Raw genomic sequence first — 18996 nt, forward strand, 5'->3', positions numbered from 1 at the left:
AAAAAAAGATGTGCAACCCATTAACAAATCTTTTAAAAACTTAATACATTTTAAAATAATTTCAAATGATATTCAATAATTTTTGATGTAATCAATATCGTTGATGACATATAATGAACGATTTTGATTAATGTTTTGGCCTTTTGGGCTAAAAAAGGACCCACAATTAGCCGAGGCTGAACGGACCGTATCAAACCTAGACGGGACGGGGGCCTCACCAAGTATTATTAGACACTTCACCACCGTATGTTCCCCCTCCAATCCATTCTATCCTCGCCGTCTTTCCTCCATCCACCGTATCCCCCCCCCCCCCCCCCCCTCTCTCTCTCTCTCTCTCCAAGTATGGAATCGATGCCGGTGAATTGGGAAGCTCTGGACGCCCTAGTCATTGACTTCGCCAAATCCGAAAACCTAATTGATGACTCGGGAGTCTCCTCTTCTTCGTCTCCGTCTCCGTCGTCTTCACCTTCGTCTTCGTCGTACCATTCCCGATTGCTCATTCGTCAGGTTCGACGGTTGTTAGAGGCTGGCGACACGGACGTCGCACTGGATCTCCTCCGTGCCCACGCTCCTTCTGTCCTCGATGATCACCGTCTCCTCTTCCGGTTACAGAAGCAGGTATAATCAAACGAATATCAAATTCACAGTTTATGTTTTTCTTATCGCTTGTAATGCGCTCATATTTAATTGATTAGGAAGCTTTTAATGTGAATTGGATAAGTTTAGTGGTAAACCAAACTGAATCGAACCGAGCCTTGTGTCCCAATCAATTGGGTCAGCTACATGAATCTTATTTTTCCACTGCCCTCGGTCGAGAGCTATCTGTTCACTTAGATTTAGTAACCAAATGCTTTCTTATCACGGCATCCAAAGATAAGTCCAATTTTGTTATTATTTTGCTTATTGAACTGGGTTTGTTATGTTTTCGTAGAAATTTATTGAGCTGCTGAGGAGAGGAACTGCCGAGGGTCGTGATTCTGCAATCAAATGCTTGCGGACAGCGGTTGCGCCTTGTGCCCTCGATGCCTATCCGGTATGCTAACAACTTTCTTTTCCCCATTTTTTGACTTGGGTTGTAATTTTGGGCTGGATTTAACTATGTGACCTGGGATTCGCCTACATTAGGTTAATACTTGCGTTACTGGAAACTGTAATAACCTAGCAATTACGTGTCACAATGTTGCTTTCGTAAACATTATACACCTCGGTTCCACAACAGGGAGTTTATCGATTAAAGAAATTCCAATGTTTATCTGTTACTTATTTGCTCATCATTTTGCTCAGAAGAAAACAATGTAATGAGCTCAAGATTTAGAAGCAACGGGCCTTTAGCTAGACAAAATGTACAAAAACTGGTCATAATGATCATCGGATTGTGTTTTACCTCAATAAAGGGCAAGAAATGATTTTGTTGAATGTTTGTTGCTTGAACTAAATTGAAACTCGTTGGGAGGCAAAGTTGATAACCTGGTGCCCTTGTGTTGTTCCCTCTTTGGCAAAGACGGATTTTTTGTGTGTGTGGTGACTGCTGACGATGTGCCATATGTGGTGTTCAGAAGTAAATAAATGCTTCAGAGCTGTAAATGCGAAGTGTTGATATGGCATTTTGATTTGTTGCCTTATCTTGTTAGTTTGGACCAACTCTTTTGTGCGTGTCAAATTGTCAATGAACTATTTGGATCGCTTATAAATAATTTAATGCATCTGTTTGTCTTTCTTCTGATTCATTTTTTACTTTTTTGTTTCTTTTTAAGGAAGCATATGAAGAATTTAAGCATGTTCTTCTCGCCTTGATCTTTGACAAAGATGACCAGACCTCTCCAGTCGCAAATGAGGTAGGTTACAATTTATGTATGTATTCCTTTTCAATGCCACATGTTGGACTTTATGCTTGTTCATTGTGGTTGTTTTCATTGATAACTAATACAATCACTTGCAAAATTTTAAACTAATAAGGGTAATGACTATGATATGATATGTTGTGCTTTTGGATTCTAAATTTTTTGCCTTTTTTGTTTGGTTTACTTGCTTATTGCTTGGGTGTGCTTAGGGGTGCACATGATGTTAAATTTATGATAAATGGAATATAAATCTCAACAGGTCTTGTAGTGCATTGTTTTAAAACAAGAAACTCCTGTTTATTTGTTTTTGTGCACCTTCAAGTTTATTTTTGCTTCTTCTCAGCTGTACTTATGACTTATCCATACACTACACATTGATGTGATAGCTAATAATACACGTGATGTCATATACATATTTTTGAAATAGGAGAGGATTCCCATCCCTTAGTTGCAGGAACCTCCAATGTGGGTGGCGAATCCATCTCGGAACCTCGCTCCCGCGCTCCCAAGTCAGGAACCTTGCTCCCGTTGAGAAGGAACCCGCTCCCAACTAGGATAGAACCTCTTAGGCATATAAATCCCAAAAGAAACAAAAATAAAAGATATCAAGCAAGATAAAAGATAAAGTAATGATAAGATATTAGAAAAATATTAACTTAAATTTGCTCAGTTAGTCAATTACATAATATAACTATAATATTACTTAGTTACTAAGGCAATCTTTGCAATTGACATGATTGACGCATAATAATATTTACCTGCATTATATATTTTCATGTATTATTCTTAAATGCTCCCAGTCCCGAAAGAGGAGCTCCTATAATTCTCCACCGCCGATCCCGCTCCCGCCCTCGCTTTGTGTAACTAAGATATGGAGAACAGCTGGAATCACATATTAAAACTATATATATTTTTATGTTTTGCATTTTAAGTGGTAGAATAATATTTCTTTTTTGACATCTAACTACATTAAAATACATAAAAATAAATAATTTTTCCTAAACGCTCCCGACGGCGCTCCCACACTTCTATGATCATCCGCTCCCCCGCTCCCGCTCCCGCTCCCGTCCCCGCTTCCGCTTCGTGCAACTAAGTCCCATCCATCTATTGTTTTGGGATAGAAGAACCTGACTTCAGCTACTTGTTATTTTTGAAATAGGAGGGGATTCCATCCATCTATTATTTTGGGATAAAAGTACCTGACTTCAACTACTTGTCAGTTTCCTATCTATGTAATTATATTTTAAGAATGAAGATAAACCAACCTTTTAGTTGAGCAAGTGAAGTGAAGGAAGGCCAACATTGATTATTGACACAGTAATAGAGGCTAGGATCTTTTTGATGTGTTGGGTCATATTGTCCTTGGCTTAGTTTCCAAGCGCTTTTCTGTAGTTGGCCCAATATTTAGAGTTTTGAACCTGTGACGTCACAATTTAGTATTATGCTTATAAACATTGACATGGACACAACACGGCACGACAACATGTTATGATACCGTTACCCACACATAAGTTTAGTCATGGTGTGGACTAAAAGCAATATATGACCTCAAGGTAGGGATAAGAAGAAAAAAGAAGGTGTGAAACATAATAATTGTTTCTATCAAGTTAGGGATAAGAAACGACAAGTAATACTAACATTATGGAGATATAATAATGGTAATAACAAAGTCACTCAATAAGTATTCAAGAAGTGATACTTAAACAACAATTTTGATCCTTGCTGTACTTCTAATTTTCTAAAGATCATCCTGACCTCTAAAGTTGAAGTAAAAACACTAAAAATCGGACGCAGTGGGGCTTTGCTGAGTGCGTCTGAGACTTTGAGCATATTTAAGTCCCGCACATGTCGAATTCAGTGAACCAATAGATGTGTCTGTATATAGCAGGGAGTTATAGCAATTGTTGGAGCATAAGAGAATAAATCTTGTTGATGCACTGAAATAAGGTAAGATTCACAGGCAAGCTATATCAGGCTAGATGAGTTGGAAACAAAGAATTGTTTATGATAGGATCGCAGATTTGTAGTCGGAACATGTATTCTCAAGTCAAGATCGCGGAAATATCTTGATTGTAGTTGGTTTTTGTATTTTTGTTTTCCAATAATCAAAGTTTTCAATTGGGGAAAATTTATTGAGTAGTTTATTTGTACAATTATTTGTGATGGAACTTTAATTGCATTAATCACACTTTAGCTTGTTGTCTTATCGGTTAGCTGTTGACTATACGAGGAATGGTGCATTAATATTTTGGCGAGACAAAGATGCGAGTTGTGCCATATTGGCATTATATTGTACATTTGAGGTGCACGCTTCATGTGCCTTGCGCCTCAGCATGAGGTGCGAACCTCAGGAGCCCCAGTCGTGCGTTATGAACTGCGCTCAAGGTGTTCGAGGCGTTTGTGGCTGTGTCTTGCCTTGCCTCAGTGCCTAGGCGCGCCTTTTAGAACCCTAATAGGAGTAAAGGGAACTATTTGGAAGAAAAAGGAGGATCAGAAACTGGGGGTGGACTTAAATTAGGTGGCAAGGTAATGGTAGTTGAAGATAGGTGGTAGATCATGTTGTGATGGTAGGATATGGAATTCACTCAGATATCAGTGTTCTAAAAGTCGGCCGCCTAGGCCGACTACTCCCTGCCTAGGCGCTAGGTGGTGGTCCAACGCCTAGATGAGGCAGCCGACTAGTCGGTGCCTAGTCCCTTCCTGGGCACTTAGGTGGCCAACTAGTCGGCGACTCGGCGCCCAGGCGCTAGGCGGCTCTTTTCCGCCTGACTAGCGCCTAGCGACTTTTAGAACATTGTCAGATATTGAGGGTGAACCAAGATTTTTTTTGTTTCTGGATGATGCATTTCCTTCAAAAAATGGAGTGGTTTATAAACTTGCATACAGTCCACATACTTTTCCTTATGGTTAATTCTGTAGCTGGATCTGTTGAAGGAAGAATGCCCCTGTATTAGGTAGTTTTCGTTTGTGAATCTGAAGATTGAATAGAGATTAGAAGTTCCTATGATGAAGGGAATAAAGATATCCAGAATTCTTGTTACAACGTGATCCAAATTCATCAACGGATGGGATGAAAGGGAATAAATTTCTTTTATCTAAAACTTTTTGATAGCTGAAAGTAGGCATCGAGTTAGCAGTTGACGGTGTGTTGGTTAATGAGATGAAGTACGACTTGGCAGCCTATTTGGTATGTCGTGAACGAGAGGAGGTTCTTTCATGATGAATTCGTTTTGCGTGGATAATTTTTCTCTGTTAGGGTTAATGTATTGGATTTTCTTTTGTTTTTTAAACTATTACAAGAAGCTGGGAAATAATCATTGCAACTAGGGAAATAGGAAAAATGAGAGTTTCAATGGTTATTGCTAAGACTTAAAAAGAACGTGCAAGTGCATTGTAATTACGGTAATATCTGCAACGATTACTTTGACTAACTAGATAAAAATAACCGATCATTGTACGTTTGTTTGTTAGGAAGTACGCAAATATTAACTTTTGAAGGTATCTCGGGATCATAATTACAAGTACGCAAACGAATGAGCTACCAATCCAAGACAAGGCAATAGAAAGCTACAATCAACATCCTAATTTTCTCAATATCCAGGTTGCAAATAAACCTCTGACATTTCATTCTGAAGTGTAGAATAAGTCATTGGCCACCAGAACAAGCACTAGTTACACGTTTTCCTTTTTACAAAACCAATCAGAGGTTCCTATACAATGGTACCCACTACCTTACATAGCCACTCAGGCAACGGTCAGCCACCAACTTATCATTACACATGCCAACATAAATGGAAAGCCATACACATGAAAAGTTGTGTACTAATACCATAACCTCCTCTTTGGTCGTGTCCCATCCCCCAAAATAATTGTTGTAGACATCATTTGAACCAGGACATATCTCATTGCAATGTTGTAAGGTTGCCAAACCCCTCTTTTGTTAACTCTTTCTAGATTTCTTGCTATTTGCCAAGATGGACGAGGAGTCTATTGCCTAGATGATTCACATGTTTCATAGTAGAACCTTTCAGTTTCCGTTAACTATGGATCCGTTAACTTCTGCATCTTGCTAATTTCGCCATCAGCAGATTCAGCTCTCTATTCAACTCGACTCCCCTGTTGATGCCAACCAGCTTCACTGTATTTAATATCGAACTCCTTAATAGTGCTAATACGGCAGTACATATTGCTTTTAGAGGAGCCAAATTCTTCTTTTGATATCTATGAGCAATTTCAGCCGGATTCCTCATAATCCAATAAGCATGCTACAGAGTTCGCAACCTTTTCCTGAAAAATTGCTTCAGTTGTTTCTTATATCATTCTTGGTGTCTTCCAATTCCATCCTAATTTTTTTCCCTTCAGATTTGTGTTAATTTGTACAATAACTTTGATATCTTTTAGCTTCTTACTTGAAGGTGTAATCAGGTATGACACTGATCGTGCCCTTTTTTTTTTTCTTTTCTTTCTTTCTAGTGGATGTTCCGTCGTTGGACTTGTTTTAGTGTTCTTGATGGATATATAATATGCTTAACATCGATTATTTCAGTGGTCTGAAAGGAGAAGGTTTGACATTGCTGGGTCAATATCTTCTGTTTTAAGAGCTCATTTGCATGCATATGATCCAATCATTTCGATGACTCTGAGATATTTGATAAGGTGATTCCTTGATTTCGCTCTCCTCCACTTTTAGTGAGTGTTGTCTCTCTCTGTCACTCTTGCTCGTGTTTGTTGTGATCATTCTTTGATGGTTCTCCTATGATATGCAGCATACACAAAGGATTTTGCTTACGTCAAGGAATTTCATCACCCATTTCAGATCTTAGTGAGAGGTTGCTCCTTGAGGAACGTGATCCCGCTGCAACACCCCAGGAGAGTTTGTATGAGGCTCCTCCATTTGACGAGGTTAGTCATTTTACACCTTTGTGACAATAATGGGGGCAGAGGTTCGTGTTACTGTTTCATTATGTGTTAAGTCATTGGCTCCTTGGTTGCTCACATATCTAAATGTGTATCCAAGTTTATCGTTTCGACTTGTGTGTCATTGGATTACAGGTGGACATACAAGCCCTCGCACATGCTGTAGAGCTAACAAGACAAGGGGCTGTTGATAGCCTGAGATTTGCCAAGGGTGATTTACTACAAGCATTTCAGGTTACTCATGAAATTTCCTGATCTTATATCCTTTATACTGCTCTAATGATTATTTTAAAAGTCTATTACTTTCCTGGGTAGGACATGGCCTGAGTTTTTGCCACAACTGACTTCATTATGCACATAGGAGGCCATTGAAAGCATCTAGACATTAGTTGACCGCAAAAGACTTGCAAAATAGTGTATGCTGTAGTCTGTAGATGGTCAGGGAAGTTGTGGCAAATTCAATTTATGTAAAACGGGTTACTTATAATTTTTTTTTCTTCTTGAAATGGCAGCTTTATGAAGTCACATTTCTTTTAGGTACTCATGAGTCATGATATCCCTGAGTGGGATGCAATATTTTTGTTGGGTGGTGAATGAGTAGGTATTTTAGGACGGTATAATATGGTATACTAAATATCAAAGAGGGCGGACCCTCCTGTAGAAGAAAGAACTAAACTGGGGAACAAATCAAGCTACTAACGATGCTAAAAAATAAAGTGAGGAATAGGCAAATTGTTTATGAGCAGAAGAGGTTGATATCAGTAGCCTTATCATTGCTTTGGTTCATGCATCATTTACATATTGATTCAGCTGCAAGTTACGTTATTTCTCTTTATTTTCATGTATGAATTAGGAAATAGCTTGTTGTCTGAAGGTTGAGGGGAGCTCTGCCTCAATGAGTACGTGAGTTCGATTCGGATAACACGTGAGATATGAAGAACATGCCTTCTAGCCCACGGATAATGCCTTTGTTAATGACATTGAAATCTATGAGCTAGGCTAAGTTCAACGTCAACAGAAGAAGAAGGTTCCTTAACAGATGTTAAGAGTTGAGATAGCAATGTGCCTTTTGTTTCGGCATTTCTCTGTTTTGATGTGGGTAAGGCGTTCGGGGAGTTCTTGGGGAATTTAGATGAACAAACGTAATTAGAACTCTGATTGAAGCCTTTTCTTGTTATAAATGAGCTTCAAAGAGGTTGTGATCACTAGACAAGCAGTTGCAACGGTTTTTACCCTCCAATAACTCCTGATATTGCTATGTCGGATTTTAGCGTCCAAGTGCTCTTGCTTTCAATTAGAGGCAAATCAGGAGAGCCAAGTCCTTCGTCAGATTTTCTATTATAGATGAGTGTTCGGCAATTTCTTCATTGTTGAGATTGCTGTTGGCTCTAAATTCCAGCATCCGCAACTGTAGGATGAAACATTTAAATCTACAGAAGAACATCTAAGAGTCGAGATGATGGAAAGTAGGGACAACGGGGTTTCTAGGTTTCCTTGCTTTCTACCTTTACACAATGGGTCAAATACAAAATTGAAGACAAAGATGATGCCCTAATTCTAAATCCTCATGGAAAACTGGAGTTCCTAGATATTAGATGGTCAAAGACGATGCTGTACAACATGCTTCTAATGATTATTTGAGTTTGTCTTTTTGAAGAAACACATACAACTAGTAAGTTATATCTTCTGTAGTAGACTGCCATGTATGTTATCCTAGAGGAGAAGCTGTTTTAGTGACCTCTTTTTTTCGGGTGCCTAGGTTTTAGCTTATAGCTTATAGATGTAGATGACAATGGAATTTTTTTAAGTTAAAAGGCTTCAAATCCCCCTCCCCCTCTGCACAATACTCATACGCCTATATGTGTGATTGCTATGATGCACGGATACAGATACCGACACAGACACGGACACGGGGACAAGGGAATTCTAAAAAAATGGGGACATGGACACGGCGGGGAACACGCCACGTGTATATTTATTTATTTATGATTTTAGTTTGACACCCATAAATTTTTAATTTTTTTTTTTAAATTACAGTTTGGTCCCCAAATTTTTTTAAAAAAATTAAAATTTGGCCCCTGCCGTGTCCCCATCTGTCCTCTCGTGTCCCCGTAAAAAATTTAAAATAAATTATGGCGTGTCCCATACGTGTCCCCGCCGTGTCCCTGTGTCCCAACACTGCGATACTTCGACCTCTAGAGGTGTCGGTGCTTCATACTTCATAGTGTGATTGTATCTGTAGCTTCCTTTTTCATTCAAAAGTCTAGTTGGTATCTGGCAACCGCATGGCTGGTTTTTTTCACTAATATCTTAAATATTGGGCTGAGCAACTGTAAAATTTTGAGATTGTACTTTTATGTCACAGAATGAATTATGCCAGATGAGAGTGGATGTTTCGGTGCTTGATGAGCTTGTTCATGAGTATTGTGTGTACAGGGGTATCGTGGACTCTGGTCTTGCATCCCATCCTGGTGAATGTTTAAACCTTATCATCTCTGAAATTCTTGTTTTTCATTTCATTTGTTTTTTCGGTGCTTCGGGATATAGTTTTTGATTTTGTTGATTGGTAACATTTTGTATCATTCTCTTCTGATTTCTACAGCTCCAGGAATGCAAATTTTGCCTGGTCCTTGTAAAGTTAATCAGCCAGAGCCTGAATATGGTTCATCAAGAAACAGTTATCTTGAATTTGAGTGTGCCACCAGCAAACATTCAGATGGTGAATCTTCCATTACTAATGCTCACATGGACGGTTCTCCTGAAATTAGTACTGATGTGGTGAGCATGCAATGTATGGATTCTGAAGAGCGATACCCTTTTGAGACGAGAAACAATCAAGAAGACTGCAGCACCAGTGATACCAATCAGCTTGTTATTTCAAGGGTGCTGCAAAAAAATAGAAGTCTTGGACTTAGGGAAAGGGGCAAACGAAAGCGCTGGAGAGGGAGAGAAGAGAAGCTTGATGTCACTCCTGAAGTCATCAGTGGAAGCAGCAACCAAGAGCTTAGCACTGCAACACTGTCCAGCACCATGTCCTCAAAGGAACAACAGGTATCTTGTCACATTCCTTTTTCCTTTTTATTATTTCCTACTAGTGGATTGTTGTTTAAAAGGGTTTGTTCACATAGGTTTCTGGTTCACATATCGCAATGGATGTAAAAAGCAACCAGGAGGATAAGTATGAGATTGTGCTCGGAGTGAGGGAACTAGCTAGCAGAGGAATGGCTGCGGAGGTTGTGGAAGAAGTAAATGCCATGGACCCACACTTTTTCATGCAAAATCCACTTTTGCTATTCAAATTTAAGCAGGTAAGTGTGGTTATATAATATGTGGCGTTGCAAATAATGGGGATAGAATGGATTTTCCTTTCTATAAATATTCAGATCAAAACATTCAGATTCGGACTTTCTTCTGGCGCAGGTTGAATTTTTGAAGCTTGTCAGCTCCGGTGATCATTCTAGTGCACTAAAGGTTGCCTGCTCTCATTTAGGTCCTTTGGCAGCTAGTGATCCGGCTTTGCTGAAGCCCTTGAAGGAGACATTGTTGGCTTTGTTGAGACCTAATGAAGATGCAGTTGGGGGAGGCTTGCCCTTGAATGCTCTTGCAACTTCCCTCCAGGTATAGCATGTCCTGCTGATGTATTCAATCAGTGTATAAAGAGAGAAATGTGGTGTTCATGTCTCCAACATGTATAGGAAAATTAATGTGTCAAATGTTTCTGTAGCTTATACCTCAATCATCTAATTTTCCTCATTATGAGATTGTGGCCATGTTTTTGTCTCGACGACAATGCAGTGGCACTTAGAACGGAATGGCAGTGCCATCAATGAAATAGGAACTGCAATCTCCTTGTTGTTGCCTCACACTAGTGCGTCAAGTGGCCCTTTCTGTCAGGGAATCAGGCCTGACTGATGTCAAAGGCTAGACTGGAGTGCCTACTTTTATGCTTACTAGATGCTTATAGCTCCTACGATTTGGATCCTGGCTTTGTGGACACCATGTTCCTCTCGACTTCTAATATGTGAGCATATTTCAAATCTCTCTTTTTGTTATTTGAAAGGATCATTGAGAAATTAGTTTATTTTATAGGGGTAAACATCTCTCTCTCTCTCTCTCTCTCTCTCTCTCTGAGTTCTATGTGTTCATCTTTGTACATGTGGGCTAACTCTGAGACTCTTTTTGAGCTATGTCTGATCGCCTTTGTGCATTTATACCTTAGTTGCAGGAACCTCCAATGTGGGTGGCGAATCCACCTCGGAACCTCGCTCCCATTGAGAAGGAATCCGCTCCCAACGAGGATAGAACCTCTTAGGCAGATAAATCCCAAAAGAAACAAAAATAAAAGATACCAAGCAAGATAAAAGACAAAGTAATGATAAGATATTAGAAACATATTAACATAAATTTGCTCAATTACATAATATAACCATAATATTACTTAGTTACTAAGACAATCTTTGTGATTGACATGAATGACGCATAATAATATTTACTTGCAGTACATATTTTCATGTATTATTCCTAAACGCTCCCCGTCCCGAAAGAGGAGCTCCTATAATTCTCCACCACTACTCCCGCTCCCGCTTTGTGCAACTAAGATATGGAGACCAGCTGGAATCACTTATTAAATCTATATATATTTTTATGTTTTGGATTTTAACTGGTAGAATAATATTTTCTTTTTGACATCTAACTACATTAAAATACATAAAAATAAGTAATTTTTCCTAAACGCTCCCGATGGCGCTCCCACACTTCTATGATCATCCGCTCCCCCACCCGTGCTCCCTCTTCGTGCAACTAAGATTTTAACTATTACAAAGTGAATCATATGTATTACCAAAAACCTTGATAGTTATGGTCAATTATATTGATGTTTGGACACACCCATCAATGTTGTTACAAAGCAGTGCAGGTATTAACCCAAGGTATCAGCGTAAAAATGTTGGTGATGTCAATTGCATCTGTCGAAAGAAGAAAACAGAAAACATAGAAAGCACATAACCCAGGCTTCATCAGTGTTGGAGAAACTTTTATATCTGTTATCAAGGTGGGTTGAGGCTAGAGGCTTTCGAAAGTGGCCGGATTCGGTAACTGGCTGTGTTGGATTAGGTTGGAGTTCTTACTTCATGTATCTATTGAGATGAAAGAGGTGACCAGAGGATGGAGTTTGCACATGTTAATGTATTTCAGAGGTCAGGGGAGATTACACAAGATGGTTAGATTGCTGATTGTTCGTATGGGAGGTAGGTTCGTTCCTTGGCCAAGAAAGTTATTAGACGGGAAAAGATATGAGGAGGTGAAGAGTAAGCAGGTTAGAGAGAATGGAGTTGGGGTTTAATGAGAAGGGTGGATGCTGGTCAAGGATACGATCAAGGTTGAGGAAACAAAGATGTGAGAATCGGATTTCATTAGCTGTTCAGTTGGAGGTGCGATGTTTCAAGGTGTGAACAAATGTGCTTCAAAGATTTTTCTGCAGGGGCATTGATGAAGAATTTCCTTCTCAGGAGTTGGAAGTGATGGTAAGAATGGTGGAGCATGGTGGAGTGTGGTGTAGTACTCAAGCAAATGGGGCTGGAACTTGATCGTTGGCTCGTTTGGTGGAGATCTTTGTTGGATGTTTGCCGTACGATCTCGGGTGTGGTTATGCATCTAACTGTAGGATTCTTCTAGTTCATGTATCAAAGGACATGCGGATATGGCAGAATATTCATGGTGTTTAATGACCACTTTTGATTCTTAGTGTAAAATGTTATTCCCTCTGTCCAAAATTTTTGGTCCGCTATCCCTTTTCTAGATGTCCTATAATCGTTGTCCATTTTGACTAGTCAATGAGAAAAATTTGAACCATTTCCTTTTTTGCCCTCCATCCCCATATTGACAGTGAGTAACAAAATTGTAGGGGGGAAATGTATTGCAGTCCAAATAGTGATCATTGTTTAACGAAAAAGAGGGTAATTTTGGAAATCCATATGTTTTGAATAGTAATGATAATGTTCCCTTAATTCTGTAGGGCATTTCATGCATAATGTGGGAGTTTTATGCGTTAAATTCAACTTTTAAAGTATGCTTGAAGGTGGATGTCCGAGCTTTTATCAGACACTAGCGTGTTACCATGTCCGACATGGGTACTTCATGCATGTAGCAGAATTAATGTAACATTGGTGGAAAGATGTGGTAGAGAGCGCGGTTGCGCGTATAAATTCGTATATGGTGTGAATGGGTTTTGGAGATGTTGGGCAGAGGGAGTTAATGGGTAGTCATGGAAGCCATTTTCTTTAAAATTTGAAGAATGACATTGAATGGTTATGTTTGGTCTTGTCCTCTTGGTGAAGAATAAGGCATTTGGGCTCTATATTCCAATATCTTAAAGATGGTTGGTGGAACGTTTAGAAGCCTAACTTGTTGGACTTGTCATTGTTATTGTAATATGGCTTCTGAATTGACTGCCCCTGTTGTTGTTATGGTGGCTGTTACGGATCGGTCCTCCTTCTTGTTGTGGACCCTTCTTCTGGTTCTAGGTTTTGTGAGAGTCTATCAGTTCCCTCTTGTTCACTAGCGTGGCGCTCACAACCTGAGCGAATGTTGACAATTGCAATCCGATGACTTTCCCACGCAGAGTAGGCTCCAAACCCCAATCAAACTTCCGTACCTTAGCAGTGTGATACGGAATGTAAGCTGATGCATGTCTAGGCAGCTCCTCAAAGTGAGACATGTGTTTTTGTCATTGTCCCTTGCTTCAGAGCCAGATACTTTTGAACCTTCTCTTGCTTGATCTGCGCTGGAACACTTCTCTAGAAATCTCTTCGAACTGGTCCCACGTCATCGTCTCGGGATCCACGGTGGTCTTGCTTGCTTCCTACCAGTAGTCAGCTTTGCCCTCCGGTTGGTATGTAGCCAAGGCGATCATATCAGCACTCTGTCGAACCTCCATGGTAGTCAGCTTATTCTCTATCTGTCTAAACCATTCATTGGCAGTGTAAGGGTCAGGCTCTCTGCAGAAGACCGGAGGCCTCTGCTTCTTGAATTTTGAGGAAAGGTTTGTGTGATTGGGTGGTCCACGTGGTTGATGTGCATGAGGGTTGGCGGCTAGGTTTCAGAGATTCTCTGAGCTATGCCATTCAGTGCGTTGGCGACGTTGTGGCCGTTGTTTCGCTTTTGTTGTTGTTCATGTTGTTATTGTTAGAGTGGCTTTGTCCGTTGGTATGGATTGAGGATCAAGTTCAAAGAACCATCTACAACTTCAAAGACGAGTATCAGTTTAACCAGCTCTCGCATTGGTTTTTGTGAAATTTGGACCAAGTACAAGAGAACACAGTGTTTCCATAGATAGTGAAAAGAGTACAAGGTTTACATCCGATTAACATGCGAAGAACACAAGATTATATGCTGCGTAAACCCAAGCTAGCACTATTACATCAAATAGAATGAGAGCGTATGTGAGTGCTACAAAAAGTTAAGCGACCCTACCCATCTTATTAGTACTACTAACTAGGGTGTGCTGACAAGTGTGACTAGTACTATAGCCTAAGTCTTAGAATTGCAGTTCATATTAGATCATTTATGATATTAGCAATTCTCGATGCTTTCATGCCCTTGAAATTACTTCTTGTTGCAGATATGCATTTTGCATCTTGTATTTGTGTTTCTAAAAAGACTTGTCAAAAAACATTTGTGTTTCTAAAAAGGTGTAAACTTGTGAAGCTCGACCTCCAATCAATGGTTGTAAGTGAAAAATGGGTTGCTTAAAAGAGAGGATAACGATGAGAAAGCTTAAGGGGTGGTGGGGCGATATTGATTACATACTTTCTTTCTTTCACCTTGCCAATATATCCGCGTAGAGCTTGTTACACCAATAAGCCATGTCTTTAATTGGTTTATGAGAGGTGGTATGCAATGATTGAAAAGGCGAATGCCGTGAATGCCTCAAATTGATGAGCTAGTCATTTATTCTGTGGCTAAGAAGCACTGACATGCACCCAAGGCTCACGTACAGTGTCCTAGACGTCTGGGACACAGACACGCAGCTGACTGTGTTTGACGTATTTTAATCTTATATATATCGTTATTTTCCAGGAGGCAGAGGGAGAGGGAGGGCGAGAGAGAGAGAGAGAGAGAGAGAGAGAGAGAGAGAGAGAGAGAGAGAGAGAGAGAGAGAGAGAGAGAGAGAGAGAGAGAGAGAGAGAGAGAGAGAGATGGTGCTTTCTATCGATATTTTGGGGTTGTATTCTTTGTTTAAGGCTTGGACCTTTCATATATGATCCTCCCATGGCTTGGGTCATTTAAATGGGCTTGGGCCATTAAATGTCAGGCTGTGTTGCATCCTCATTGTATAGCCCCTTGGACCAAAGCTTACTTGAATGCTTTGCATTTCTCAGTAGGCGGAAAGGGAGGGGCGAACCATCCCTGTAGGCGGCTGGCGGTGGACTGAGGAGGCCTGGTGGGCGGTCAGAAGGTGGTTAGGGTCTTACTTGGGTTGGAGGAGAAAGAACGTGAGGCTCTGATGCCAAAACGGATTTGATATTTTCTGTATATTAGCTTATTTTCAAACAAGCCACTGATATTTATACTTCCAACGTAGGTTAATAAGGAGAAAAAGGAAACAAATCAAGAAGCCAGAACAAATCAAGATAGACAGGCTCTCTCTCACTCTCTCCCTGCCCCTAAGATATTGATTATTTACTCTTATAAATTTTTAGTCTGCGAGGAAAGGTCAGTCCTGATCACCTACCATAGTTTAAGGATTGTGTGGAGGGGATTTCTACAGTTGGTGATTATTCTCCTATGGTCAGAATGTAATCACATACAGAAGAGCAGTTCACAATTTATTTTTTGTTCTTTCCCGTTCCGATGTAAATATTCACTTTTTGTAGTTACATAGCCAGCGATACTCGTTGATATCCTGGCAGTGTGTTCTCTTCTTCATGCTTACTTCAAAACTACATAATCTCGGCTTCTTATTCAGATTCCATTGATTATTATGCAAGACACAACTTTCTTCACCTGTATGACTGGAACATTAACACTTTCTTGGTGTGCACAGGTTGCCATGGGTAGGAGGCTTGGTATCGAAGAACCCCAGCTTATGAAAATAATGAGAGCGACTCTTCACACGCACAATGAGTGGTTTAAACTTCAAATGTGTAAAGATCGGTTTGAAGGACTCCTAAAGATTGACTCACTGAAAGACGTTAGTAGTCCTTTGCTTACCGATGCTAGTGTTGCTAAGTCAAATGCAGATACTAGTACCCACGGATCTTCTCAAGTGACAATATCTTCAAGCAGCAGGATGCATGAAGATGGCAGCAGCCCGACACAAGTGTCATCAACAGAAGTTGTCTGTGATGAAAATGCAATACTTAAAGTAATGGTAAGTTTGTCACCATCTTAGAAAGTTACTACTTTTCTTTTTTTGAACGTCCCAATATGCTTGTCAATTTCCAAAAGTCAATGTGTCCCCTATTCTGTAAAATTCCATTCCTGCCCTTTACTTTCTAAATTTGGATTCTAGAATGCATTTTTGACTTGAAAATGTAGGAAGGTAGTTTTGGAAAGTTGAAACATCTTGGTGCAATTGTTATGTTCTCTAAACAAATTTGATAACTTGGATCCCCTGAAATGGGAGAACAATTGGGACGGAGGGGGTGCCTTTCTTCATCTAACATTAATGGTGACTGTTTCTTTTCTGTTGCCACGTTTTACGGTCAAACATGTCGCTTTTAGTCTGTATTGTTTTATATGCGCAGCAATAGAATCTTTTATATTTTCTCAATTTGATGAGTGTTTGGTCTGCCACGCCACTGGGAAAAACAGAAATTGAATTTTAATAGTAACTGAAATGAGAAGCTGTACAAAATTTAGTATCTAATGTACAGTAATTTCAAGCTAAAATTACTATGAACGGTAGTTAACATTTTAAGATAAACGACCAAGAAACTCAGTAAAAAAGGAAACTATGTGCAATTGTAAGCATCAAAAGATCGAAATATCACTAGATATAGAACACACCTCTGATGCTTGATTTACTAATATGCTTGTATCTTGGATTGGTGCAGGAATTTCTTGCTTTGCCACGGGCAGATGCCATCCATCTTCTTGCACAGTACAATGGAGATGCCGAGATTGTCATTCAGCAGATATTTGCTTAGTTTGGATTGTTTACACTCTAGTCGAAATAATGTTATTTGTTCATTTTATCATGGATATCACATCACTTGTGCACATATTTGCGATGTAGATATAGAAACTATTACTAGTTGTCAAGGGAAAGCCAATTTTCTGTACAATTTCATTTGGTTGTTTTCTTTAGAAATTCTGTCGCGCAATAAATTATTTGATTGATTTTTTTTTTTTCCCGGGATTAGTTGAGGGTGAGAACAGTCCTGTTATTTGTCGGGGAGACTGACTTGTAATTTAGAAAATTTACCATAAATTCCATTTGCTTCTGGTGCAAGCTAGGGTTATATTCAACCCTTGTTTCGGATATTAGTCCTTGGAGGTAGTAAACTTCCATCCTCACCCATTTTCATGCCTCAATTTTGTCATCTGGTCGTTCTTCGGTTCTTTTTATTTTCTTATTTTACCCCTATCGAGCATTTCTGCACTTCGCCCCTACTAATCCGTAGTTGCATGTTACTGTATCATTTCTTTGCACATATACTGGGTCTTACGATTTGGGTACGGCAACTCCAGGAGTGAGGACTTAACTTTTTGTTTTTCTATACATCCCTGTAAACCCAGTTGGCACTTCTATTGGTTTTTTTTTTTTGGGCATCAAAATAAGGTGCTCGTTGCCTGGATCTCAAGCCCTTGGTGGAAGGAGGGCTGATATATGAGCCGAAAGAGTAAATTGGTTGATTATTCAAGTTTAGGGCGGTAAACGAGCCGAATCGAGTCGAACCCTGTTAAGTTCGGCTTGGGTTCGTTACGGTACTAGTCTGGCTCGTTAAATTTTTTCAAAGCTTGGGTTCGGCTCGTTAAACTCAAACGAACCGAGCCAAGCCAAATCTAGGCTCGAATTGAGCTCGTCAAGGCTCGGGTTTGGTTCGACTCGGCTCATTCAACTCAACTCAACCAAACTAAAACTCTCATTGGTCATATAGAATTTATGAGAAAAATAAATATTAAATTATATATATAAGCTTGAAATTCTTTATATTTGCATATAGTTAGACCCCTAAAGAATTATTAATTATTTTTAACTACAAGTTCACGAACCAAACCGAGCCTAATACTGTAAGGTTCAGGCTCGGCTCATTTATCAAATGAGCCTAATATTGAGGTTTAGGTTTTAGTTCATTTAATAGACAAATCGAAATCGAATGAACCTTTACCGAGCCGAGCCTCGAACAGTTCACGAATGACCTAGTTCATTTACAGCCCTATTCAAGTTTGGTTTGAAAATTCTATGGGTTTCAAAATATTTTCAAGCTTAATTTTTGTGTGTGATATGAAACAAGATTAATTGATCCAATATCGAGTAACTTGAAGTTTTTTTTTTTTTTTTTTTTAAATTCTAACCCGAGTGAGCTAATTATAACTTGTAAGTTGAAACATAAAATGGACTGTAATGCCCGATTTTTGGCAACGTTCGGAAAACCTTTTGAAATGATTTCATAACACAAAAGTCATTTTACTTGAAGAAATGCGAAACTTACTTTGATTACTGTCAAACCGAAATACAAATTTGGTTTTCCCTTTCCAAAAGAGATTAAATTCTTCTACCGGTGGTGGAAAATTCTATTTTTCCACTACTACCTTTTTCGGTCCTACCGTGTGTTTATTGTTGATCTGAACCATTCATCTTGTAGATCTCACATACTAGTATATCCATGCAAAAAATAAACTTAATCTGACATCGATAGGAGAATTAAAAATTGAAATTTATTTTGTAAAATAGATATATAGTTTATATTTGTTATTATTGACAGAAATCAGATCGTCCATTTTATAAACCAAAATTCAAATTTTGACATATCTATCGACTTTTGATTGATCAAACTGATTTTTTGCATATGAATACTATATTGCTAGTCTTAAAATATGAACAGTTCAGATCACAACAATAAACACTCGGTGTGGTCCATAATAGACAGTGGTGGAAAAATGAGATTTTACATCGGCAGTAGATATAATTTATTCTCTTTCCAAAAAAACATTATGACTTAATTCAAAGTCAAAATACTGACAATGGAAAAGACCAATGTTATCAATACCGTTCCGTACCGGACGGTACGTA

At 39.2% G+C, this 18996-nt stretch overlaps 1 protein-coding gene across 2 annotated transcripts; it reads left to right on the forward strand.

The window, feature by feature from the left end:
* The first annotated feature begins 217 nt into the window (after positions 1 to 217).
* Positions 218 to 17121, forward strand: LOC131336567 (uncharacterized). 2 transcript variants are annotated; one of them, XR_009202874.1, is made up of 12 exons: positions 218 to 618; positions 932 to 1033; positions 1755 to 1835; positions 6388 to 6497; positions 6608 to 6743; positions 6894 to 6992; positions 9124 to 9229; positions 9361 to 9809; positions 9887 to 10066; positions 10179 to 10376; positions 10554 to 10779; positions 15802 to 15850. XR_009202874.1 is itself a non-coding variant. In XM_058372447.1 (12 exons), exons 1-12 carry the CDS (start codon positions 247 to 249, stop codon positions 16904 to 16906), a joined length of 2253 nt encoding a protein of 750 aa, XP_058228430.1. In that variant the 5' UTR covers positions 220 to 246; the 3' UTR covers positions 16907 to 17121. The 2 variants fall into 2 exon arrangements, 1 of the variants encoding a protein (XP_058228430.1); XM_058372447.1 differs by lacking the exon at positions 10554 to 10779 and adding an exon at positions 16814 to 17121 and having other exon boundaries at positions 220 to 618; positions 15802 to 16128.
* The last annotated feature ends 1875 nt before the right edge of the window (positions 17122 to 18996 follow it).

The sequence above is a fragment of the Rhododendron vialii genome, chromosome 8a, assembly GCF_030253575.1.
Source record: "Rhododendron vialii isolate Sample 1 chromosome 8a, ASM3025357v1".
NCBI classification, from domain to species: Eukaryota; Viridiplantae; Streptophyta; class Magnoliopsida; order Ericales; family Ericaceae; genus Rhododendron; species Rhododendron vialii.

Coding starts and splice junctions, on each gene's coding strand:
- LOC131336567 (XM_058372447.1), top strand. CDS start 247: ATGTTCCCCCTCCAATCCATTCTATCCTCGCCGTCTTTCCTCCATCCA. Junction 6,744..6,893: donor AGGCTCCTCCATTTGACGAG/GTTAGTCATTTT, acceptor ATTGGATTACAG/GTGGACATACAAGCCCTCGC. Junction 9,810..9,886: donor TGTCCTCAAAGGAACAACAG/GTATCTTGTCAC, acceptor TTGTTCACATAG/GTTTCTGGTTCACATATCGC.